The sequence below is a fragment of the Carlito syrichta genome, unplaced genomic scaffold (genome assembly GCF_000164805.1).
Source record: "Carlito syrichta isolate Samal-C Ts95f unplaced genomic scaffold, Tarsius_syrichta-2.0.1 Scaffold255087, whole genome shotgun sequence".
In the NCBI taxonomy this organism is placed as follows: domain Eukaryota; kingdom Metazoa; phylum Chordata; class Mammalia; order Primates; family Tarsiidae; genus Carlito; species Carlito syrichta.
The window spans coordinates 167,970-192,429 of NW_007199183.1; the positions used below are offsets into that span (position 1 = coordinate 167,970).

Below are 24,460 nucleotides of genomic sequence, written 5' to 3' on the forward strand. Positions count from 1 at the left end.
CGGCTGATTTTTTGATTTATTGTAGAGATGAGGTCTCACTGTCCAGGCGGGTCTCGAACCCGCGGACTCAAGCAATCCACTCACCTCAGCCTCCCAAAGACGCGGGATTAAAGGCTGAGCCACCGAGCCCGGCAGATGCAAACATTTTAAATAAAATTTTAACACATCAATCCAACTATATATTTATAATATCATGGCCACGTAGGATTTACCCCAGAAATGTAAGCTTGCCTTAACATTTGAAAATTAGATGTTTCAGCATTAATGACTGAACTATAATGAACTATAATGTTAATGATTAACTGTTAAAGAAAAGCCATGTGATTATCTCAATAGCTACAGAAAGAGCTTTTGGCAATATCCTGCATTCATTCCTGATTAAAGAAAACTTTCAGCAAACTAGAAATAGAACTTCCTTGAATTAATAAGGGGCACCTATGAAAACATTAGCTCTAGCATTGCTCTTTCTTCTTTTAGAATCAGAGGGTACAAGTGCTTTCTTGTCACATGGACATATTGTGTAGTGGTGAGGGTTGGGTCTCAGATGACCCATTCCCCAAGTAGTGAATATTGTACCCAATAGGTAATTTTTGAACCCTAAACCCCTCCTCCGTTCCCCCGCTATTGGTGTCTCTGGTATCTATTAGTTCCATCTTTGTGGCCACTTAGCTCCCACACTTAAGGCAGAACACATGGTGTTTGGTTTTCTGTTTGAGTTAGTTCACTTAGGATGATAGTCTCCAGCTCCATCCATGTTGCTGCAAAGAACATGATTTTATTCTTTTTGATGGCTGAGTAGTATTCTATGGTATATATATATATCATGGAACCAACTTAAGTGCCCACCTACAATTATAGGTGGGCACTTAAGTTGGTTCCATGATTTTGCTACTATGAATAGTGCTGCCGTGAACATACAAGTACAGGTGACTTTCTTTTATGATTTCTTTTCCTTTGGGTAGATCTCTAGTAGTGGGATTGCTGAATTGAATGGTATTTCCATGTTTAGTTATTTGAGAAATCTCCGAACTGTTTTCCATAGAAGTTGAGTGAGTTTACAATCCCACCAACAGTGCCTTCACTGGGAAAAAAAATTATCCTATCAAAGAGTGGACAAAGGACATGAATAGACACTTCTCAAAAGAAAACACACATGCAGCCAACAAATATATGAACAGCATCACTTTGTTCCCTTTTCTCCGTAACCACATCAACATCTGTTTTTGACTTTTTAATGTTGACCATTCTGGTTGGAGCATGGTGATGCTGTGCATTTCTTGATATATTTGTTGGCTGCATGTGTGTCTTCTTTTGAGAAGTGTCTATTCATCTCCTCTGTCCCCTCTTTGATGGGATAAATTTTTTTCCATGTTGCGTTGAGTTCCTTGTACATTCTGGATATTAGTTCTCTGAGGCGTAACTTGCAAATATTTTTTTCCCATTCCCTAGAAATGTTCATTCTCTTGATGCTTTCTTTTGCTGAACAGAAGCTTTTTAGTTTAAATCCCATTTGTCTATTTTTGTTTTTGTTGCAATTGCTTTTGGGTCTGCGTCATAAATTCTTTGCCTAGGCTGATGTCCAACGGAGTGTTTTCTGGGTTTTCTTTTAGGATTTTTATAGTTTCGGGTCTTACTTTTAAGTCTTTGATCTATCCTGAGTTAATTTTTGTATATGGTGAGAGTTAGGCGTCCGGTTTCATTCTTTTGCATATGGCTAGCCAGTTTATTGAAGAGGGTGTCTTTTCCTCATTGGTCATTTTTGTCGGATCAGTTGATTGTAGGCATGTGGCTTTATTTTGGGGTTTTCTATTCTGTTCCGTTGATCTGTTTGTCTATTCTTGTACCAGTACCATGCTGTATTAGTTACTACAGCCTTGTAGTGTAGTTTGAAGTCAGGCGGTGTGATGCCTCTGCATTTTTCCCTTTTGCTTGGGATTGCTTTGGCTATTTAGGCTCTTTTTTGGTTCCATATAAACTTTGAGTTTTTTGTTGTTTTTTTTTTTTAGTTCTGTGAAAAATGAGGTGGTATTTTGCCAGGGATTAGCTCCAGCATCGTTCTTAACTATATAAAAAGATTGACTGCTTTTCCCATAAGGTTAGGAGCAGGCAAGGGTATACTTTCTCCCCATGTTTATTTGTCACTGTATTGGAGGTTACTGCCAGAGCGATAGGGCAAGAAAAGGAAAGATTCCAGGCTGGAAAGGAGGAAGTAAAACTGTCTTTATTTGCAGATGACATGAATCATTTATGCAGAAAATTCCAGGCCAGGTGTGGTGGCTCATGCCTGTAATCCTAGCACTTTGGGAAGCTGAGGGTTGCTTGAGGCCGGGAGTTCAAGACCAATCTGGGCAACTCTACAGAACAAATTAAAAAATTAGCTGTGCATGATGGCGTGCACCTGTAGTCTTAGCTACTTTGGAGGCTGAGATGGGAGGATCACTTCTGCTCGGGAGTTTAAGGTTACAGTGAGCTATGATCTTACCACTATGCTCAAGCCTGAGTGATAAAGTAAGACCTTGACTCTTAAGAAATAAAAAATGGAAAGAAAATTTTAAATTTGACAAAAGTGCAAGATCTTTTCATTTAAAAACTCCAAACTATTGCTTAGGGAAATTAAAGATGACCTAGATAAATGGAGAGATAGCCTGTTCATGGACTGGAAGATGCAGGATTATTAAGAAGTTTCCCCAAATTGGTCTTTAGATGCGATTCCGGCCCTTGAACGCACGTGTCCTGAAGGATTCCTAAAAGCCTTTGCAGGCAGATGGACTGACCCCATCCCTTTGGTGGAGGGTTAGGCACTGGCTACACAGGCTCATGCTGAGCTGTAGGCGTGAGAGAGTGGTTTCTGGAATTCTCTTCTGGGGTAATAGGAGCCGCCAAGAGGTGGGGGAGGCCAGGAGCTGGGCTGGATGAGGAGGGTCCCCGAAGCAGGACTTAGTAGGATGGAGTCTTGTGGGAGGCAAGGGGTCACCCAGAGGTTTGACAGCCATTGTCTCCAGCTTGTGGGGTTGTGGGTGGCTCTTGTTTTCTGTTTTTGATTTTTTTTTTTAGAGCACACTTAAACATTATCCAAACTATACAGAAGCGCAAAAGGCAAAATCCCATAGGAATTTTGCTTTTTGCGCTTCTGTATAGTTTGAATAATTTACAAGGAGACTGTATTTCTCTGATAAGCAGAGACGAAAGGCAGGCAGGCAGGAAGAACGTGACTTGTGACAGAATCACTGGGTCCTAACCTGGTCTTAGGAGATGCGAGGAGCCCCTGCTGGGGCCGGGTGTGGTAACCAGGACATGGAGACGTGGCAGGCATGGTCGGGCAGCGACTGCACCACATTGTGCTTGTCATGTTCTTTTCAAATCTGTTACTTTTGTTGGACTCAAAGCATGTCTCTAGTGAGCACATCAAGTCATCTTAGAACGTCTGACAGTAGGCCTAACTCCATGAAGGCCTTAATTCCATGAAGCAATTCTCTAATCGCTTAATTGAACAAAAGGCACATACCAGGCTGCCATGATGTGTGGGAGTGAATCTTTCAAACCTGGCCGTGCACATTAAGTTCAGCTAAGGAGAGCGATTGGTCAAGAGTCTTCTTTCTTTCAGCCTGGGTAGTTTGGGAGGCAGCCTTGGTCTACCTCGATTCTGATGCTATCATTGTCTGTGCAGCTACCAAGAGAGCCAGGTGTGCATTGTCACTTTGGAGGGTGAGTCGGCAGACAGCTCACGGGTCGGTGGGGTCTCCTTGAATGTTTGTCTGTGGCTGATGGGGCACCCTTGGCCAATGACTCAGACGTTCCTGTTGGCTGCTTCTGGCCTCGGATGTCATAGAGTTCGTTTTCTTCTTTCTTCGTTCCTGCTGTGGTCCCTCCTCGCCTCCCTCCTCTTCCCTCTTCTTCCTTCTCCCCGGGGCCCCTTCCTTCCTCTTCTCTTCTCTCCATTCCCCTTCCTGCGTTTCTTCTCTCTCCACTTCCTCTTCTCTTCTTTCTCCGTTCCTCCTTCCCTCCCTTCCTGTTTTCATTGTCTCCTCTCCCTTCTCATTAACTTAACTTTTTTCCTTTTGCATCGGGGTCTCAGTCTATTGCCCAGGCTGAAGTGCAGTGGCACGAATCATGGCTCACCACAACCTCAGCCTCTTGGGCTTAGGCGATCCTTCCACCTCAGCCTCCCCAGTAGCTGGGACTACAGGCACATGTCACCACGCCCAGCTAATTTTTTTTTTTCCAGCAAATTGTTTGATTTTTGTAGAGACCTCGTCAGGTCTCACTGTGTCGCCTAGGCTGGTCTCGAACTCATGGGCTCAAGCAGTCCTCTCACTTTGGCCTCCCAAATGGCTAGGATTACAGACAAGAGCCACCGTGCCCAGTTAATTTAACATTTTTATTTTAAGTCGTGGAATGTTTTAAACATACTCAAAAGTATAGAAAGTAACATGACAGACACGCTTGTCCCTGCCCCTCGGATTGTTACATCCAGAAGTGTTAATTCCTGGGTCCTTTGCCATGTCGGAAGGTCTCTTTTTGAAATACTGTCTTCTCTTGGCTTCCAGGACAGCTCTCTTCTATTCCCTCCCTTCCCCCACCTCATAGGCCTCTCCTTCTCGGGCTCTCTTTCTGGGTTCTCTTCCTCCACCACTCCCAGCCCAAACACGGGAGGCCCTCGTGGAGGTGGGGGACTCCCCTCAGCTCTGTTGACATTTGTTCCCTTGGAGAGCTCGGCAGCCCCTGGTTGCACCCGGGTCTCCTTGACAAGGACTTTCAGCACTCGGCCTCTACCCCAGGCCTCCTTGACTATCCCACTTGTGTATCCAGTTGTCTGGTCTCGTCATTCAAAGCTGAGCTCCTGCTTGGCCTCCCCTCACTCCTGTTCCTCCTGTGGGCTGACACCCCTGCAGCTTCCTTCTCCTCAGTGTTCACTCCGGGAACTGGACTTGTCCTTTGCCTGGGTCCTGCCGCCAGTCCATGGATGTCCTGACGGTGCTGTCCTCCAAGGTAAGCGCTTCTCCCCTGCCTCCCGTGGGCCCCGCCATCTTCCTACGAAGCCTCCACATCCCCACTGTGCCCCTCACTCGTCTCCCTCCTGCCTGCAGAGCCTGGGCCGTCCCGATGGCCTGTGGTGGACCGCGTCTCTTCCTTCTTTCGTTTTGTTCACCTCTAGCCACCACGGCCTTCTTGCTGTGCGTGGCCATGCTGGGCCTGCTTCTGTCCCTGCTGGAAGCTTCTTCCCCCAATTCTGCGCAGCTCTCTCTTTCTCACCCCTCCGGGTCCTCCTCTGAAGTCACCTTCTCAGGGAGCTCCTCCTGGCTACCCCGACTCCTTTCTGGGTCTTTCTAGGGCCCTTTCCTGCTCATTTTAAAACCTCAGTCTGTATTGCACTGCCTTATGCCCTGTGGATTCTGCTTGTGTGTTCAGCGTCTGTGAACTCTTCGAAGGCAGAAGCTTCTGCCCTACGTGTTCACCGTTTGCAATGCCTGGCTAACAGCTGGTACTCAGGAACTCTTTGTTGAGTGAATGAATGCATGAATGAGTTTCACAGACGGAAACCCATGGGCTTACTTGCTTCAGAGTATTCTCTCTCATTCCCTCTCCCCGCTTCCCATCTCCCCTCAGAAGAGGCTTGGGGTCCCCAGCTCCCTTCTCCCAACCCTGTCCCTGACCCTCCGTTCCCACCAGTGGCACTGTCCTCACGTGTGTCTTTATGGTCTTACTACAAATGCATGAGTAAGCGAGACAGAGTTTTGTTTTGTGTGTATGTGTTTTTAACAGCGATGAAATACACATAACATAAAATTTACTGTCTTAACCCATTTCCAGTGTACAGTTCAGTGGTGTCACTGCGATACCTCTGCCCACAGGACTCTTCATCTTGTGAAACAAAACTCTGGACCCATTAACCAACACATCCAGTCTCCCCTAGCCCCTGGTGACCTCCATCCTGCTTCCTGTGTCTATGATCCTGACCACTCAGGGTGCCTCCGACAGGTGGAGTTATACAGTATCTGCCTTTTTATGTCTGTCTTATCTCATGGCACACTGTGTCTTCACGGTCGTGTTGTAGCATGTGCCGGGGTATTTCCTTTCGAAGGCTGGATGCTGTTCCACTGTGTGGACGGGACACATTTTGGTTATCCATTCATCCATCCGTGGACACTGGGTTGCTCCCACGTTTCAGCTATTGTAAATAATGTTGTTACAAACATGTGTGTGCCATATCTTTTCCAGACTCTGGTTTCAATCTTTTGGGCATCTACTCGAAGTGGAATTGCTGGATCATATGGTAATTCTAAGTTAAATTTTTTGAGGAAAACACACATGCTGTTTTCCACAGTGGCTGCACCATTTTATATTGCACCAGCAGAGTACAAGGAGTTCCAGTTTCTCCACGTCATGGTCAATACTTATTATTTTCTGTTTTTGTTAGTAGCCATCCTAATGGGGGTATGAGGTGGTATTTCATGTGTGGCCTTTTTTTTTTTGAGTCAGAGTCTCTCTGTGTTGCCCAGGCTGGGGTGCAGTGGTACAATCTTGGCCACCAAAGCCTCGACCTGCTGGGCTCAGGTGATCCTTTGTCCTCAGCCTTCCTTGTAACTGGGACTACAGATCACGCCCAGCTCATTTTAAAAAATTTAAAAAGTATGTTGCCCAATCTGGTCTCAAACTCCTGAGCTCAGGCAATCCTGTTGCCTCGGCCTCTCAAAGTGCTAAGATTATAGCTGAAAGGGTCATCTGGGGTAAGGTGGGCCAGACCCAGTGCTGGGGCCGCAGGAATAATGCAAGATTGCAACCAAGAAAGAAAGTAGAAAGAAGAAAAGTTTATTGTTCACCTTTCACAGATAGGAAAGGGGGCCTCAAAGGGCCACGGAATGGGTATATTTTAGGGCATTTGGAGAGGCAAGAGAGAGCAGAAGGTCTTGGTGGAAGAGGAGAATGACAGAGAGAGAGAGAGAGAGAGAGAGAGTGAGCGAGCAGCAGATCTTGGTGGGAGAGGAGAATGAGAGAGAGTGAGTGTGGCAGATTTCGGGAGGACCAGCAGATCTCAGTGGGACTTTCCAAATATGTTAGGGTCTTCTCAGTGGAATCTCCAGAAAGTTAGGGCACACTCTCCCAGCGGGGCCTCCAGAATGTTAGGTCAGGCTTGCTGGGGGTATGGGTGTCTGGGGTGCAATCCAATGCCGCATGAAAGATGCAAAGAGTCACACAGAAGTTAGATTAGAGAATATAGTTTATTTAAAAGCAAATTAGAGAGAGAGAGAGGATTTGCCTCCCCAAGGTGGGGGAGGGGGCCAAAGCTAGGAAGCAGGGCGACACCAGAGTGTAGCAACGCAGTGGCAAATGGCTGCTTGTGGTTGAGCCCTTTGAGCCATTCCCCTTGATGGGGGAAGATCATTAAGGTGACTGGGTGGTGGTCTGCTCCACATCATCACGAAGGGGCAGGCAAGTACAGATACTGATGCCATGTGATGGACAGTAGGCAGATGGTGGGTTAGTCACATCATTGCTCCCATGGTGGGGTCTGTCTGTGTCTCCCATGTCACAAAGGGCTGATTAGGTTAACTTGGGATTTTTGGGCTGAGAGAGGTTTTTCCTGCAAGAGACTTATTAGACCTTTGCAGTCCACAAACTCCTTGACCAAAGGTGGTCTTATTATCATTTCTATGGCTTTGAATTTCCGCCTTGACAAGGAACCTGAAAGTTTACTGTAGATTATTATGCTGAATCATGAATTGAAAGGTTGGGCTGTCCTGGTCTCGCATCTGGTAGAGATTTGCCAAAGGGGTAGGATAAGCTGCTGCTTGGCCTGCAATAGAATGTCTAAACGCTTTCTAATGGTTATGCTGAGGCAAAAAGACTAAACTAAGAATAAGCTAAGTTTCATCTAAGTTTCTGTAGGTACCTCCTTTCAACAGGCATAGACCACCACATCCAACCTTTCATGTACTTAGTATTTTGTATATGTAGCTTGTCTTATGTACTCAAAATTTATTTTTTTAAATTGTTTAACCATGTGAACCCTGTAGATCTAGTTTATTTTATCATTTTAAAAAATGAAAGTCGTACTTGTCCACAACTTTGAAAAAACAGCAGTTCCCTGCACTCTGCTTCCTTTTCGTGAATTCTCACTCCACTTTGAAGGCTTCTGGCTGTTTCTTCTGTTACTTCTGTTCAGGTTTCAAAATGTAAATCCCGCTATTTCTCGGTTTTTCAGTTTGAGACCCTAACTGTTGACCCCTCTTGAGGAAGGAAGGAGCTGAGCTGTCTTAGTGTTTGAAGGCTACTCTTGACTGTTGTTTTCTTAAGCAGAGACATTGACATAATCCTGGGAAGCAAGCTCTCAGGGCTGGAGGCTTTGCTGAGCCCCTGCGCTCTGAGAACCTTCAGGACTTGGCAGGCTGATTTTTCTCATCTTTAATGGGAGAGGCGATCTCTAGGATCAGTTTGTGGAAATGCGCGGGTGTCCTGTTCGGGGTTTTTCTCTTATGAAGGAAAATGAAGCTCATTTTCCCGCTGGAGTTAAAAGGAGGTCAGGGCTGGGCTGCTAAGAACTGCATGTGGCTGTGTGCCCGCATGGAGCCCATGTCACCTCCTCAGTCTTCACGGCTGCCCTGGGGGCAGTGCTTTTTTATGCCCACCTCACAGAGCAGGAGACTGAGGCCCAGGGAGGTGAAGCCGTCAACCAAGTCCCATGATGCAAGCAGCAATGATGTGGGTGGGGAGGGTTAATTCTGACGCCATGTGCTGACTCCAGGTGTGCTTCCAGTTTCTCAGCTCAGACCTCCGAGTCCCGTGTCACCCCCCCCGCCCCCCCTCCCCCGCTCCGTGCACCTGGTGATGATGGGAGCATCTCTTGTCAGCCCGCAGTGACAGTGAGGGCAGGAGCTAGCGCTGCTGAACACCCCTGCGTGCCAGGCCTGGGCCAGTCCCGTCCCACTCCCAACTCTCTGGCCATTCCCATGTGGGGGTTGGTGGCATTTGCTGGGGGAGCTGGTGAAAGCCACACTCATGCCGTGTAGCCCTGGCTCCTGCACCATGCATTTCTGTGCTTGGGGCCCTCCGTCATTTCCATGAGTTACCCAGGGCTCTCTCCCAGCCTCATCCCTCAGGGAAGCAGGTGAGAATGAGGGACAGTGGCAAAAAGGACAGCTGCCCCCAGGGCAGACCTGGCTCTTTGACCGGTTGTGAGTGCAGGCATGGCAGGTTCCTTTTGGCTCTCAGTCTAAAGCAGCACCCATGAATAGAGCCTGGCTTTGTTCCTGGTGGCCAGCGGGTATGGAGGGTTGGACTGGAGAGCAGCAGGCATAGGGATGCGATTTTCTTAACCCCCAAAACGTTTTGGGAAAATCCCCAAGTTGCCATTTCACCAGACCTTTACATGTCTGCAGTAGAAAGCTGAACACCTAGATCTAGTTTTGGTGAGAAAATGGTGGGAACCCAGTTTTCTGGGAGGCCCCTTCTCTACCCGAGGGCTTGGCTACCTGGACTCAGCCCTGACACCTGGTGCTGTGTTTGCCTTGTAGGTGTGGAATGCTGTGGACTCGGGGCACTGCCTTCAGACCTACTTCCTGCACAGCGAGGCCGTGCGGGCCGCCCGGTGGTCTCCCTGTGGCCGGCACGTGCTCAGCGGCGGCTTCGACTTTGCCCTGCGCCTGACAGACCTTGAAACAGGTGTGTTTCTCTGTGTCACTGGTCCAAGGGGAGCTGGCAGAGCTGTTGCTGGGAAGGTTCTCCCGTGGGCCCACAGCCACAGGCCGCATAAGGCTTCAGGGCAGAGGGAGGGGGCCAGGGTCACCTCCTGCTCTGTGAATGTTTCTTTTGACTCCCTGCAAAGGGTGGGCCTCTGCCAGTCAGCACAGAGGACAGTGCCCCAAGGTTGTCTCTGCCCCAGGCCGCGAGGCTGGATAAAGAGGTGGCTTTTTAATCTACTTCTGACATGCAATTTGTACTGGAATAGATTTAACTTTATCACTGTGTCCTTTGGTTGGAATCAGCTTAGAATTCCTGTCTATTCATTATCGTTGAAAGGCTGTAAGGAATGAGTCCAGCTCCCAAGGAAGTCTTCAGCGAGTTCTGCTTTAATGTCCACACTGAAAAGGCTCTTGGGTAGGATGAGTGTGGGCTGGAAGAGCCCTGTGGGGGGAGGAAGGAGGAGTCCCTCCTGGGTGCTACATACACGCGGAGGCATGGCCAGCAGCTCCGGTGGCCCCAGCCCCAGAGGCAGGTCCTGTCTAGGGCTCACAGCGGGGACCACCGGGGAGTGGCAGAGCTGGGGTCCAGGCCTATGCCACCCAATTCCCAGTGCCAGCTTCTCTCAACACCACACGCCCATCTCCCAGAGCTCCTCCATGGTCACGTTTCTGCTGGGCTCTGCTGCCAGGGGCAGGAGGGGAGGTTGGAGGTTTGAGCATCCCTTGAGCCAACAGGCCAACCTCCTGCCCACCTAGCCCACAGTGGTGGCTCTGGGCCTCCCTGTCTCGGGGCCCGGCAGGAAGTAGGTGATAGCCCAGGTCCAACCCCTGCAGCTCATCCCAGCAGTTCCGAGGAGGTGCAGAGGAAGATTCTCCTCCCCCACCGACTGTCCTCTCCTTGTGGAGGGGTACATGGAGGGGTAGTCCTCTTCTTGTGAAGGGCTCCCCGGCCGTTGTGTTCTTGCTGACCTTTTCAGGCCCTGGCAGAGTTGCCAAAACTCAGGGAGTTTGGTGTTCTTGGTTACAGTGACAACAGGACTGATGATGGTGGCAGTGACTGACTCCCAGGTACCCGCCGTGTGCCAGGGTTTCTTCCACAGCCTTCTGTAGTGTTGCCCTTAGGCCCCCTCCCCTGGGAGGCAGGCACCATCAGAATCGCCCGTGCATACCCTGGCCAGGGCCACACTGGCACAGGGCATAGCCGGGTCTGCCAGACCCCAGGGCCTGCATCCGACTGTGGCACTCTCGTCTGCATGTCTCATAAGACATGGTTGGTGTGGGGAGCACATAGCTGAACAAGACCCTGGGGCTACCCTGCAGAAGCTCATGTCTACTGGGGGAGATGGAATTGCAGAGACACGCCCGAATTTCAGTGATGGAGCAAGATACAGGAATGACAAGAACAGCTAGCTTGGAAAATCAAGGAAGACTTCCTGGAGGAAGTGAAACTGAGCTGAGCCAGTAATTAGGTGGACAGAGAATTAGGTTGGAGGAGACGTGGTTAAGGGGGAGGACAGCAGGTTCTCAACAGATAGAGCAGCAAGGACAGAGTTGCCACAGGAACAGGATTCCACGTGGCATGTGTGGAAACCAAAGCGGGGGATAAGGCGGGGTGCATAGGACAGGGAAGAGGAGTCTGGGGAGCACAGGACAGCCCCAGCCCGCAGGTCACATGAGCACACGTGAGGGCCGCGTCGCCTGCGGAGTGGTGGGTGAGTGCATGTACCGCTGCGTTGCTCAGACTGAGTCCATTTGCTGATGTTCTCAATCAAAGGCTCACCGTGACCCTTTGTTGCTGTCCGAGTCCTCAGTCAGCAGATGTTAAACCAGCACGTGCATGTGTGGGATGGGCGTGAGTGCTTGTGTGTTGGGGGCTCTAGAATCTTGAGACCTCCACAGAGGGTCCTCCTGCCGGGCGGGTGGGGACGGCTGTCGCAGTGTTGGAGCAGGTGAGCACACACAGGCCGGTGCCCTGGGCAGGCCTCTCTGCAGCTGGTCGTGGGACACGCAGCCCTGGGTGGCAGTGGAGGGCAGAGGACGAGTGCCTCCCAGTTGGCACTAGGACCGCGCTTGGGCAGCTCATGGCCCCAGCCCGCGCCCTCCGGCTGCGGGGTGCCTGCTAGGTGTCAAATAAGGCCCCGCACTCGGGTGCTTGTGCACCAGCCGCACGCAGAGCCTGTGCTGGGGCCGCTGTGGAGTGTGTTGGGCAGACTTTGTCCGCAGGAGAGTGTGGTTGAGGGGTCTGGGCTTCACCCCTCCGGAAGCCCTCCAGCTTCAGCCAGGGCCTCCTGCTGAGGGCTGCTGGCGTCTGTGTCCGACCCACTCCCTGAGGGTGGGGGCCCGTCCTGGAGGTCTGTGTGTCCCATCATCTGGTCAGGGCCAGCTCAGAGCAGCTGCTCAGTGCCTGTGTGGACAGGACACAGGTGAGACTGGGCCTTACCAGGCCCTCCTGCCTCAGGCCGGAGGGCTCTGCCCGGGCCTCCCACCTGGTCTCTGCGCCCCCACCTCTGGCCCGACTTCCACAGGGTGCTCTCTTCAGTGGAGGCTGGCTGGGCTTGTGCAGCCCCTGTGGCTTTCGTCCTGCTCTCACTTACCCTGTCCTTTCTCATCACCGAGTCTGATCCCCCTCTTTGCTTGATCTGCTTTTTTCCGCCCTTGGTGATTTGGCTTTTTCATTTCAATCTAATTAGAGCTCCCTGCCAGGAGCAGGCAGCGTAGGGCGTTCTCGCCGCAGTGCTCAGGGAATTAGTCACTCGGTGCCCATTGTCGTTAATGGGAATTTGGCGCCAGGGCCATTTATCCTGGTGTCCTCAATCAATACAGTTAAAAATCTGTGGATTCTAAAATGTCAATACCCAGCCTGAGACGTGGAGGGCCAGCAGCGTTTATCTCGTTAATTTACAGTTCTGACAGGCTGTTGGCTTATGGGACAGCCATGAATCAACACTTAAATAAAATCTGCTCACTGATTAATTATTTTTGGTGCTCCTGTTTCGGTCTGTAATCTTCCTAACAAAGCGTCTCTGGCACGCTCAGCTGAGGTGGCCTCAGGGAACGCTGGCCATTTCCACCTGGGCCGAGTGTCGCCTGCTGTCTGAGTCAACTGTCCCGCACACCAAACTCACCAGTCTCCTCAAAACCCCCTGGAGAGTGTGTTCTACATCAAGTGGTCCCAGTTGTGTTTCTTGCAGATTCCAGCCCCGGCAGGTGCCGCGTCTGCCCTGGAGGCTGCTGCTGTCGGGGCACGCAGGGCCTCTAGCCTCCTGGTTCCTCGTCCTAGAGCTCCTGGGGCCCTGGCTGGGCACGGCCCCCTGCCCTCCTTCCTGTGCACAGGCCAGCTCCCCTGATGTGCGCCCAGCCTGCCCGTGCCATCAGTGCAGTGCCACCAGGTCCCAGCTCCGGGATCCTGGAGGCAGCACATGGGAGAAGGCACATGACCAGGCTGCAAACGGGGCTCTCCCGCCTCCCTGAGCTGGGTGACTAGGCGCCCCTTTCTTGCTGCTGTGTCAGTGCCGGGCTGGCAGGCTGTCGAGGGGACCTGCAGAGGTGCTTTGCAGGAGGCCTGGCTATGGGGGGTCCTGGCTGAGGGTGCCTTTTCCCCTTCTCTGTCACTGTCCCACGAGGCCCTTGTTCCTGCTGAATTGTCCAGACGGCCCTAGTTGGGCCCTTTCCCCAAATGAGGCCACTTTTTGATCATTGTCCCGAGGCCCCCAGCGATCCCTCTGTCTGTTTACTGGTGTGGCTCTGGGTCCTGTGTGACATGTGGGCCTCGGGAGCAAACTGGGAGGAGTCCTTGGGCCATCATGGGTTTTCCCAACTTCTCAGTGTTTTCCTTCTTTGCTGTCGTGGGTGTCAGCTTCCTCCAGGGGCTGGGACGGCACGTGCCCTTATGAGGGAACTAAGCCTCCCCACAGCCCGCCCTTCAACCAGACCCGCACCGCGGAGCTCTCGTTGCTGGGGGAGGTCTGTGGCCCTCTTCCCTTGGACTGTCAGTGTCTGCAGCCCTGCTGTCCCCAGTCCCTGGCAGGCTCTGCCTGTGCTGGGTGTCCCTGTGTCTTTCGATGGGTGTCATGGTGTGTCTGTACCATGTGTGGCCAACTGGGACTGGACCCACAAATGCCCATTTCCCTTGTTTTCCAAGAAGTTTCTTCTGGCGCCTCCGTTTTCGAATCATGATTGGGAGCCTCCCTCACAGAAACTCTGTGAGGAAGGAGGGAATGAGATGTGACCCAAGCCTCCCTCTGGGCCACACCCTGGGGTGCGTGGCCCTGGCTTCCAGCCTAGCCTGGAAGCAAGTGAATGTGTGATGGGCTCTGCTTAATGGGACATGCTTCATCTCCCCACTGTCCTGCGAGGGCCGTGTTTCTATCCCACTTCACGGACCCAGAAACTGAGGCTTGGAGTATTTGGTGACTTCCTCGAGTCTGCCCAGCCAGTGGTGACACACTTGGGGTCCAGCACAGGCCCGTGTCTGGCGGAGTTCCTGCTGTCGAGGCTGGGGGGCATGCCCTCCCACGTCTGATTCCTGGCCGGGGATGAGGTGCTTATCTGACTCCTGGAGAGCCGGCATGGCTCCCACCAGGCAGCGGCCTGCCACCTGCAGGGCATGACGAGGGCCCTCCAGGGAGGAAGGAGTGCCCTGCTGAGCTCGGTCAGTCCCTCTGATTAAGTGAGCAACCAAAGGAGCCCTCTCCAGCGATGGATGGCCGGCCAGCGGGAGAACAGCCCTGGAGACTGTAGGATCCTTGGCACAGTGGGGCGAGAATCGTCCAAATCAGACTCATGGCGAGGAGCTTCAGGAGCTTTGGGGCTTTGGAGAATGGGCCTCAGAAAAGGCTCCTTGTTGGCTGCGCCTTACAGTGAGCTGGCTCCTGCCTGTCCCTGGAGGAAGTGCAGCCACAGGCCCGACCTGCTCCGTACTCAGGCTTTCGGGCCCAGCCCTCCTCTGGAGCACTCGGCCAGGCGTCTACCCTTAGGTGCCCACAGGGGTGGGGGAGCAGTGCACAGCATGTGCTGGCTGCATCCTGGGCCCCTGATGGCGGGCACGTTTAGAGACTCGGCATTTGGCCCATGTATTTACTTCTTTGGTCCCACAGGCTGTTGCCATTAAATCCAGAGGCGGAGATCCAGGGACTCCGAGCCCCATGGTCCCCAGCTGCTGCTCCTGTAGGACTTCCTTGCTCAGGGAGCAGCTGCCTGCCCACCCCCTCGAGCAGGATGCTGCAGACCTCTTCTCCGTGTGAGGCCTCTTTTTCCATATCATCTACACCTGCTTTCCACTGAGCTCTTTGAGCACCCCTCTCTGACTCCCCTCTCTCCCACTTGCGATCAGGCCTGTTTCCCGAGGCCAGTCCCCACGAATGTCCTTGCTCTCATTCTGGACAGTGTTTCTCTCAGTCTCAGCCCTGTCTTCTCCCTCTCTCTCTCTCCATATGACTTTGGACTGAGAAACTGACCCCAGTTATGGATGTTAAATCGGGTGTTATTCAACTTTCTTAAAACACACTGCTAGCCCCTTACCTAACACTTGGGAAAGTGTCCTGAGGTCTTTCTGCATCTCCACAGATGTCAGCATGGCATCCTCTTCTGATTAAGCTCATATCAGCACTCTGGATAAATAAAAGGTAGATTTTAATCCAAAATATTGTTTTGTTCATTACCATTACTGCACAGAGGTGATGGTTCACATGTGTTTAGTTACAGCTACATTACAGTTGGTGCTCACCTTCTTTTTTTTCCTTCTTCTTTTTTTTTTTTTGAGTCGGGGTCTCACCCTAGAGTGCAGTGGCACCATCACAGCTCACTGCAGCCCCAACCTACTGGGCTTAGGCGATCCTTCTGCCTCAGCTTTCCAAGAATCTGGGACTACAGGCACCTACCACTATGCCCAGCTAATTTTTCCAAAAAAGCTTTTTGTAGAGACAGTGTTGCCCAGGCTGGTCTTGAACTCATGGGCTCAATCATTTATTCCTCCTGCCTCAGACTCTCAATGTGCTGGGATTACAGGCGTGAGCCATTGTGCCTAGCCTGAAGCCCTTCTTAAATAAGACGGTCTTTATTGACTGACCCTGGAGCCTAAACATGTTTGTGGCACATTTACTGTTGGAATGATGAATTCTGAGTTCCAGAAAACCAACTTAGTAGTGAACCAGTGGGACACAACTTGTTTACAACTCTTATTATTATTCTTTTGGAAAATTCAGTCTTGTCCAGAGATTTAAAAGCAGTGCTAATGTTGGTCTGGGCAGTGATTTTTTGCATAGGACTTCAAAAGCACATGCAAGAAAAGCAAAAATAGACAGATGGGGATTGTATCGAACTAAAAACTTGCACAACAAAGGAAGCAACATGCAGAGTGAAGAGACAGCCCATGGCTTGGAAGAAAATATTTGCAAACCACAAACCGATAAGGGACTAAGATCGAACATACACAAGGAGCTCCAGCAACTCAAAGCAAGGGAACAAATAACTTGATTAAAAAACAGGCGAGGGATCTGAACAGAGGAAGAGGCACGGATGGCCAACAGATATACGAAACCTGTTCAGCATCTCGGTCACTGGGGAGATGCAAATCAAAACCACAGTGGAATATCCCCTTTGGCCTGCTAGAATGGATATTACCAAAAAGACACACGATGACAAGGACGTGGAGAAAAGGGAATTCTTGCACACTGTGGGTGGGAATGGGAATTGTACAGCCATTTTAGAAGAGGGTATGGAGGTGCCTCAGAAAATTGAAAGTAGAGTAAACGCATGATCTCGCCATCCCGCTGCTGAGCATATATCCAGAAGAAATGGAATTGCCACGCAGAAGGGCTATTTGCATGCCATGTTCATCTCAGCACTGTTCACAAGAGCCGGGATATGGAAGCGACTCAGTGCCATCAGTGTTGAGTGGATAAAAAGAAGGTGATCTATACTCACAGCAGAAGACTGTGTAGCCCTTATAAGAAGAAAATCCTGCCATTCTTGATGACATGGAAGGACCTAGGGGCTGTTACACTGAGGCTGACACGTGGGCAAGGGAGATGTAATCTAAGGTACAGAGTCCCAGGCAGGCTGAGGATTAAGTGGTCTGTCGCACTGCTTAGTGACCACAGTTAATAATGCGCATTTCAAAATTGCTAAAAGAATTGATTTTAACATCCTCACCACAAAAAATTAAGTCGGTGAGGTGATGGATATGCTAATTAGGTTCATTGAATCATTGTTCCCTGTGTACATACATCAAGACTTCATATTTACCTAAATATACACCATTATTTATCAATTAAAAATAAATTAATGAAAAAAAAGAATGAGAAGGAAAGAGCAGGTTTAACATGTTACTAGAAGACAAATCATTGGGCTGGGTGCTGTGGCTCATGCCTGTAATCCCAGCACTTTGGGAGGCAGGTCGCTCAAGGCTGGGAATTCTAGACTAGCCTGGGCAACGAAGTGAGACATCTCTATCAAAAATTAAAAAATTAGACAGGCATGGTGGCATGTGCCTGTCAGCTACTCAGGAGGCCGAGACTGGAGGATTGCTTGAGCCCAGGAGGTCGAGGCTGCAGTGAGCCGTGATCATGCCTCTGTACTCCAGCCTAGGCAACCGAGCGAGACCCTGACTCCAAAAAAAAGGATAAAAAGATTACTGCAACTACTGTAACTATTATTGCTGCTGCAGTTACTGTTTATTGGGCTCTATTATTTAGGGCTTGACTCTCTTGCGTACATTATTTCTCATTCTCAAAGCAAACTGTTGAGGCAGGTTTTCTGATCCTGATTGTACAGATGAGGGTCCCAGGGCTCTGAGAGCATTGCTGGCTGGCTGGCATAGAGGGCCCAGATGAGGGAACATTCAGACTTAGACCTGTCTGGCCCTCAGCCTGGACCCTTCCCAGGCCTCTACCCAGCTTGCCAAGCCGACCCCTGTTGCTGAGAGCTAGAGTTTGATTTGAAAGTTAGTAAGCTGCTTTTCTCGTTAACTTTGAGTCAGGATGGTTAAATTTACAGCTGGCAGAACGCTTCCCAGAGGATGAGTGTAACGATATTGATTTTAGCGAAATGAGTCATATGCCTCTGCCTGGGAACACAGGCTCAATTATCACGAGCCAACAACATAAGCTCTCCCTTGTCAACATTTTTCCTACATGTTCGTGAGTCTGTGGATGTGAACAAAGAGCCGAGGAGAAGGAAAGGTCACGGATAGCTGGCAGGTGTGCAAGGTGGGGTGCAGAGAGCTGGCCCCGAGATTAGACCAGCCCCGGCTGTGTCTCAGCATGGCTGACTCAGTGGCTCTGGGCACCACTCTCGCCTCCCTGAGCTTCCCTTTCCCCAGCTGTGAGAATAGCTTAGTCACACCTGCTATCCAAGGCTGTGGTGTGTGCGTGCATGCTCCAGACGGGCCTGGGAATAGGTGTGCGGTCAATGTCGGTGTCCCCTCCTGTGAACTGCTTGGCCAAGGCAGCCTCTGAGCTCCCTGGAGAGGGGTATGTGAGCTTCCCTTCTCTTTCCTGGCCACTCATGCTTGGGTTTCATGTGACCTAAACCAGATACCTGTTACGTGCCCCAGGCTGGGAGCCAGACATGCTGAATGGAACAGGAGGGCCCTCACGGACCCAGAGGCCTGCGTGATGCTTAGACCCCTGGGGAGGTGTTAGAGCGGACACACGGGTGGTCACCTTGGGCGAACTTGATGTCTCTACCTGAGGAAGGAAGAAGGATCGCTCTGAGGAGTTGCCGATCTTGTGAGCCAGGCGCCTTATCCCAGTAATCTTGGAGGTGGGAAGACTGGTAGTGATAATAGTTCAACAGAATGAAGTGAGTCTCTGCAGTGTGCACATGTGTTTGCTTTATAATAATTTATCTTTTATTTTTATCATTATTGATTCAGGAATGAAAGAAATGATTTTTCCTAACTCCAAGAAGATCTGAGCAGTTTTTATACCAGTTGAGCTCATTGTAATGAGATCAATAAAGTCAGTGCCAGTGGCTTAAATATTTTAAAACTCAATTTCCTATAATAAGCATATAGTGAATATATAGAATTTTCTATAACAGGTAAACAAGCAAGATAGTCTCAAGGTTAAAGGTCATGTAATGACTAACCATTGTGCTTAAAGTTGCATTGCCCAGGGCAGTTAAAACCAACAAACTGGGGTTAGGTGGTATCTCAGTGTGGTTTTGATTTGCATCTCCCTGATGATTAGTGAGGTTGAACATTTCTTCATGTGTTTGTTGGCTGCTCGGATGTCATCTTTGTGAAGTGTCTGTTCATATCTTTTGCCCATTTTATAATGGGGTTGTTTGTTTTTTTCTTTTCAGCACGTTTGAGTTCCTTGTAGATCCAGGATGTTAAGCCTTTGCCTGAATGAAACGCAATTGTATACCTAATACTTAACTGTACCCCACAACTTCATAATAATAAAAAAAACCCAACAAACTACTTGACTTATGAAAAGATGAAGAGTGAGAATGGATATGACAGATAAGACCTTCCCCACCAGTATGGCTCATGTTCATGTTCAAGATATTTCACTGCTATTTTCCAGTCGTATCTCCTTTTTTTTTGGAGTGAGAGTCTTACTCTGTCGCCCAGGCTGGAGTGCAGTGCCACACTCACAGCCACCCCAGCATCGACCTGCTGGGCTCAGGCAATCCTTCTGCCTCAACATTCCAAGTAGCCGGAACTACAGGCATGTGCTACCATGCCTAGCTAATTTTTGATGTATTGTAGAGACAAGATCTCGCCAAGTTGCTCAGGCTGGTCTCGAACCCGTTGGCTCAGGCAATGCACTCACCTTGGCCTCCCAAAGGGCTGGTGTTACAGGCCGAGCCACTGAGCCTGACCATTCCATATCTCCTTAACAAGCATACAGGGCAGCCCAGTGTGTTGTGTTCTCAAAGCCTCGTGACAAAGCTCAACATCATTACTCTCAAGGGTCTGCTAGCACCTATATCCCTTGGTTTTAGCTTTTTATTTTTTATTTTTTTGAGTTGGAGTCTCACTCCATCACCCAGACTGGAGTGCAGTGGCACACTCACCGCCACCCCAGTGTCAACCTACTGGACTCGCAATCCTTCAGCCTCAGCCTTCCAAGTAGCTGGAACTACAGGTATGTGCTACCACGCCTGGCTAATTTTTGATGTATTGTAGAGACGAGGGCTTGCTAAGTTGTCGGGGCTGGTCTTGGACCCGCAGGCTCAGGGAATCCACTCGCCTTGGCTTCCCAAAGTGCTAGGATTACAGGCGGTTTTAGCATTTAATTAACAAGGATTAATTCAATAATTCGGGGTTGAATCTTGCAAACTCTGATAGAGCTCTTTGGTTTGCTGCAGGCCATGCTGTGTAGACGCTTTAGGCACCACGATGCCTTCCACTAACAAGGGTGCGGGACTCACAGTGCAGAGACCTGCCCAGGGTCCTTCCACTGGAAGTGACACAGCCCAGTTGGGACCTGGGTCTGTGTGGCTCTCAATTCCTGGGCTGTCCGAGCTCTGGCTTCGAACAATGTACCAGGTGACGATGGCTGTAGTCCTGACTTCTAAAGCAAGTCTTGTTTGAGAACATCTTAGCAGAATTTTTCCCATATTGGGGGAAAAAGGTATCCAGAAGCGTATTAAAGAATTTAAAAATCTTTTAGTTTTGAATGCTTTTAGCAAAGAAAAGTAGTAAAGGACTGCTTATTATAAGTAAAAATAGGGAAAAAGTACAAACTATGTAGCTTGTCTTCTAAATGGAAATAATTAAAGGCAGATTCTCAATCTCCTTTGGGGGTTGAGAAGAAATAACATTCAGGTTTTTTTTTTTTTTTTAAAGCAGAAAAGTTCAGTCATCATCTTTTAGGAATTCAGCTTTCACTTTTCCTCCCATTTTTCTTCCCTATTGTTGGCAAGACTGTATCGCTGTACTTTTGAAAAAAACATATGGATAATTCCCTCCCAGTTCTGAAATTAAGCATATGGTTATATGCTATGGTCCAAGAAACAGGGAAAAGTTTTTCCCCAGGCAGATAGTTTGTCTTTTCTTTTGGATTTAAGGATTGGCATTGAATTTCAAGTAAGCAAGGAGGCCACTGAGTGTTCTCACGCACAGTTGATCTGTTGGGAGAAGAGACTCCTGGGCCTCCTCAGTGGGGTAGGGGCTGCAGTGGAATCCGTGCCCTCCTTTCTATCGAGGGGGCATGATGGTGGTCCCTGCCCTCAGCCTCCAGAGGACCCTGGCCCCTTGGCAGAAGCGAGCGTCTCAGGGCCTTGGCACTGGCTGGAGCAGATGGGGACCGAGGGGCAGCCCTCGGCCTCGGCCTCCCTGGTGGGGGGTTCTTGCTTTCAGGTTGGTTTCTGCTCACCAACTGGAGCTTAAGAGGCAGGGAAGAGCTTGGGTTCCCAGTGACTTTCAGGAAAGGGAAGAGGAAGCTCGAGAAATACCAGATTTCCAGTTAGAGGAGCACACCAAGCAGCAGTTTGTTGGTTGACTTGTGAGTGTTTGTGTGCTGTCCTAAAAGAGAGGGATAGAGCACCACGGCCACTCGCAAGTCTGCTCATCTCCCTGATGATGACTTTAAAAAAATTCTTCCTTAGAAAAATAATATCACAACAAAAATATTAGTATAATTTAACAAGTTCTCTCACTGCTCCCAGAAGAATTCATTTCAGTTCGGTGACTTCCCAGTCTTTGTCCAGATCAATTCCTCCTTAATATTTCTGTAATTAAGAACAGGCCTCAAGCACTGTTCGTCTTGCCACAGACCACGGTTTGTGATTCTGGTTTTAAATGGCTTTTCAGTTTCCCATCAGGCAGAGGGTCTTAAGTGCTCCCCTAGGGTTGGACAGCCAGGTTGCTGTTTACAGTCCCTTCATTACAGATGATATGACCTGACCCAACGGCTCTTGACAACACTGTGATGATGAAAATCTTTTGTGCTCCATGTACTGCATCTTGTAGTGAAATAGTTAAGGACTTATGGAGCTTACAGAGATATGGATTCCTCCTTTACAAAAAGTCAAGTATTTCCAAAATGTTCTCTGGTGACAAGTGACTGCCAATTGTAGGCCCCTAGAAGAAGATATTAGAAAAAAAAAATCAACACACTTAATCATCCATCACGGTAAACGTGACACTTGAACAAAGGAGGAAAGACTAACTGCATTCCAAAAAACTTGTCTATGGAGAGAACATTTTGAATACAGATGTTTTTAATTGTTTCCATTGTTATGTGACTTCTATTGCGCAAAAAGATGTGTGTTGCTTATTGAAATCTCTAATATCTGCACCCTTAACCTGGGAACAGTGTTTTTAAATCTGTTTTAAAATCATTGAAAGGAAAGTTTCTGTGGATTTTGAACTGGGTTATTAATATGAACATGCAATAATACCTTCTGATTAGTTGCAGGGGCCAGTATTTGACCCTGGGGGAAGTGGAGCATCACTGGCAAAATGTTCTCACAATCTTGTGTGTCACTAGTGGATAGAAGTGGAACGTGTCTCCTGTTTGGCCAGAGTGAACACCTTCCATCCAGGACCACGCGTCTCTAGGAAGAACTTTGATTGGCTTTGACCGAGTTCAGTGGGTAAACCAAACCTACGACCAGACTACTTTCTTTCTTTCTTTTTTTTTTTTCCTGATTACCTGAGCGCAGGGGTTCAAGACCAGTCCTGACAACCTGGTTGAGACCTCACCTCTATAATAAATTAAGAAAAATTAGCTGGCCGTGGTGGTGCATGCCCGTATTTCTGTTTAGCTTCTTAGAAGGCTGAGGTGGAAGGATCACCTGAGCCCAGCAGTTCGAGGCGGTTGTGACCATGAACATGCCACTGCACTCAGCCTGGGCACAGAGTGAGACTCTGACTCAAAAAAAATAAATAAATAAAACAAAAAAAGACCAGACTACTTTCAAATCACTGAATCACAAGTAGTTCCCTAAGTTAAAAAAAAAAATGGAAGTATATCAACCCTGTTGCTGTCACTAAAAATATTATAACTCATATGATTTTTAATTATTTCAAGGAAATTCATTGATCCTCTTAATAAATGGCTTATTAAAATATATTTTTTAAATGGGTTATTTTAGCCTTGTCTCATCCTTGTCCAAAAATAAAATGTTTTATTTTTGGGTATCTTAAAAATGTTCAGCCGGGTGCAGTGGCTGACATCTGTAATCCCAGCACTTTGGAGGGCGGAGCTGAGAGGATTGCCTGAGCCCACGGGTTCGAGACCAACCTGGGCAACGTGGTGAGATCTTGTCTGTACAATAAATCAGAAATTAGCTGGGTGTGGTGGCACACATCTGTAGTTCTAGCTACTTGGAAGGCTGAGATGGAAGGATCGCCTGAGCCCAGCAGATCAAGGCTGCAGTGGCCGTGAGCAGTGTGCCACCACACTCTAGCCTGGGTGACAGAGTGAGACTCTGACTCAAAAAAAACAAATGTTCATAATAGAAGTATAGAAGCACATGATATAACTTACAACAAACATCCATATGTTGGTGTTATGTGCCTACTGGATTTTCTTTGGTGGGTGCACTGCCAGGTTTGTTTGGAGACCGTTTACTTAGGCAGATTGGCTCCAGGGAGTCTCCTGCTGTACGTAACTCATGAGTACCAATTGGTGATTTCACTCGCTTACCTGGTGAGCTGGTGGAACACTTAGCTATGTGTGTGGGGGTCACTGAACACAAAGGGTGACCTGAATGAGCGAACGCCGCTTCCTGAGTTCCTCACTAGAGGAAATTATATTGAGAGCGTGGTGTCTTGTTGGCTCCTTCTTGGCCACCCGCTTCCTAAGCTGCCCACTGCTCAGTCCAGGGTAGAATGGTCCATGGGGCCAGGGCAGTTATGGTTTTCCTCCTGGGCTATGGAATTATTGCAACATTTCTGAAAGAAGGAGTCCCCCTCTGTGTGGGTGGGTGGTATGTGGCAGGTACTGGACCTGGTTGCAAGCCCAACCCATAGGATACACTCTTGCCATGAGGGTGCCTCCCGAGGCTGGTTGATGCAGTTTCAGATGGATTAAGGATAAACAGAAGAGCACAGTCAGTGCTCTGGGACACGGGCGGCACTGGGTGGTGGAGGGAGCACGAGTTTTGACCTGCTCTAAGTGGCTGACATTTCTGAAGCATGTATACTTTACCTCTAAAAGATCATAGCGATCAAAAGACATTTTTTTTTTATTAATCAATATTTTTTATTATGGTTTTGTGGGGTACAGTTAAGGGTTAGGTGTACAATTACATTTCATTCAGGCACCCTGTTGATAAGAAGTGTTTTCCCATCCCCAGACAGATATTTGCTACTGTTAATCCCATCCCCCTCCCCCTCATAGTTTCCCAGTACCGTCAGTCAATTTCTTATAGTATTACATTGGATGTTCAACGTCCATTATATGAGTGAGAACATGTGATACTCGGATCTTTGTTTCTGTAAGAGGTTACTCAGTATTATAGACTCTAGTTCCATCCAGGTTGCTGCGAAGTTCTTTTTTGTTCTTTTTTATGGCTGTGTAGTATTCCATCGTGTATATGTACCACATTTTTTAAATCCAGTTCTCTTTTGATGGGCAGCATGGTTGTTTCCAGGTTCTTGCTATTGTGAACAAGGCTGCAATAAACATACGTGTGCAGGTATCTTTTTTATAGAGTGATTTGAGTTCTTCAGGGTATATTCCCAGCAGGGGGATTGCGGGATCATATGGAAGGTCGATTTTTAGAGCTTTTAGGAATCGCCACACTGCTTTCCACAGAGGTTGCATTAGTTTACACTCCCACCAACAGTGTAGAAGTGTTCCCTTTTCACCACACCC

The 24,460-nt window shown here is 48.9% G+C and overlaps 1 protein-coding gene across 1 annotated transcript in view; it reads left to right on the plus strand.

Moving 5' to 3' along the window:
- WDR25 (WD repeat domain 25) overlaps positions 1 to 24,460 on the plus strand; it is a 145,892-nt gene that overhangs the window by 82,237 nt on the left and 39,195 nt on the right. The window contains exon 5 of the mRNA XM_008052067.2: positions 9,513 to 9,660. Within this exon, the coding sequence (XP_008050258.1) occupies positions 9,513 to 9,660 (148 nt within the window). The remainder of the gene's footprint in view (positions 1 to 9,512; positions 9,661 to 24,460) is intronic.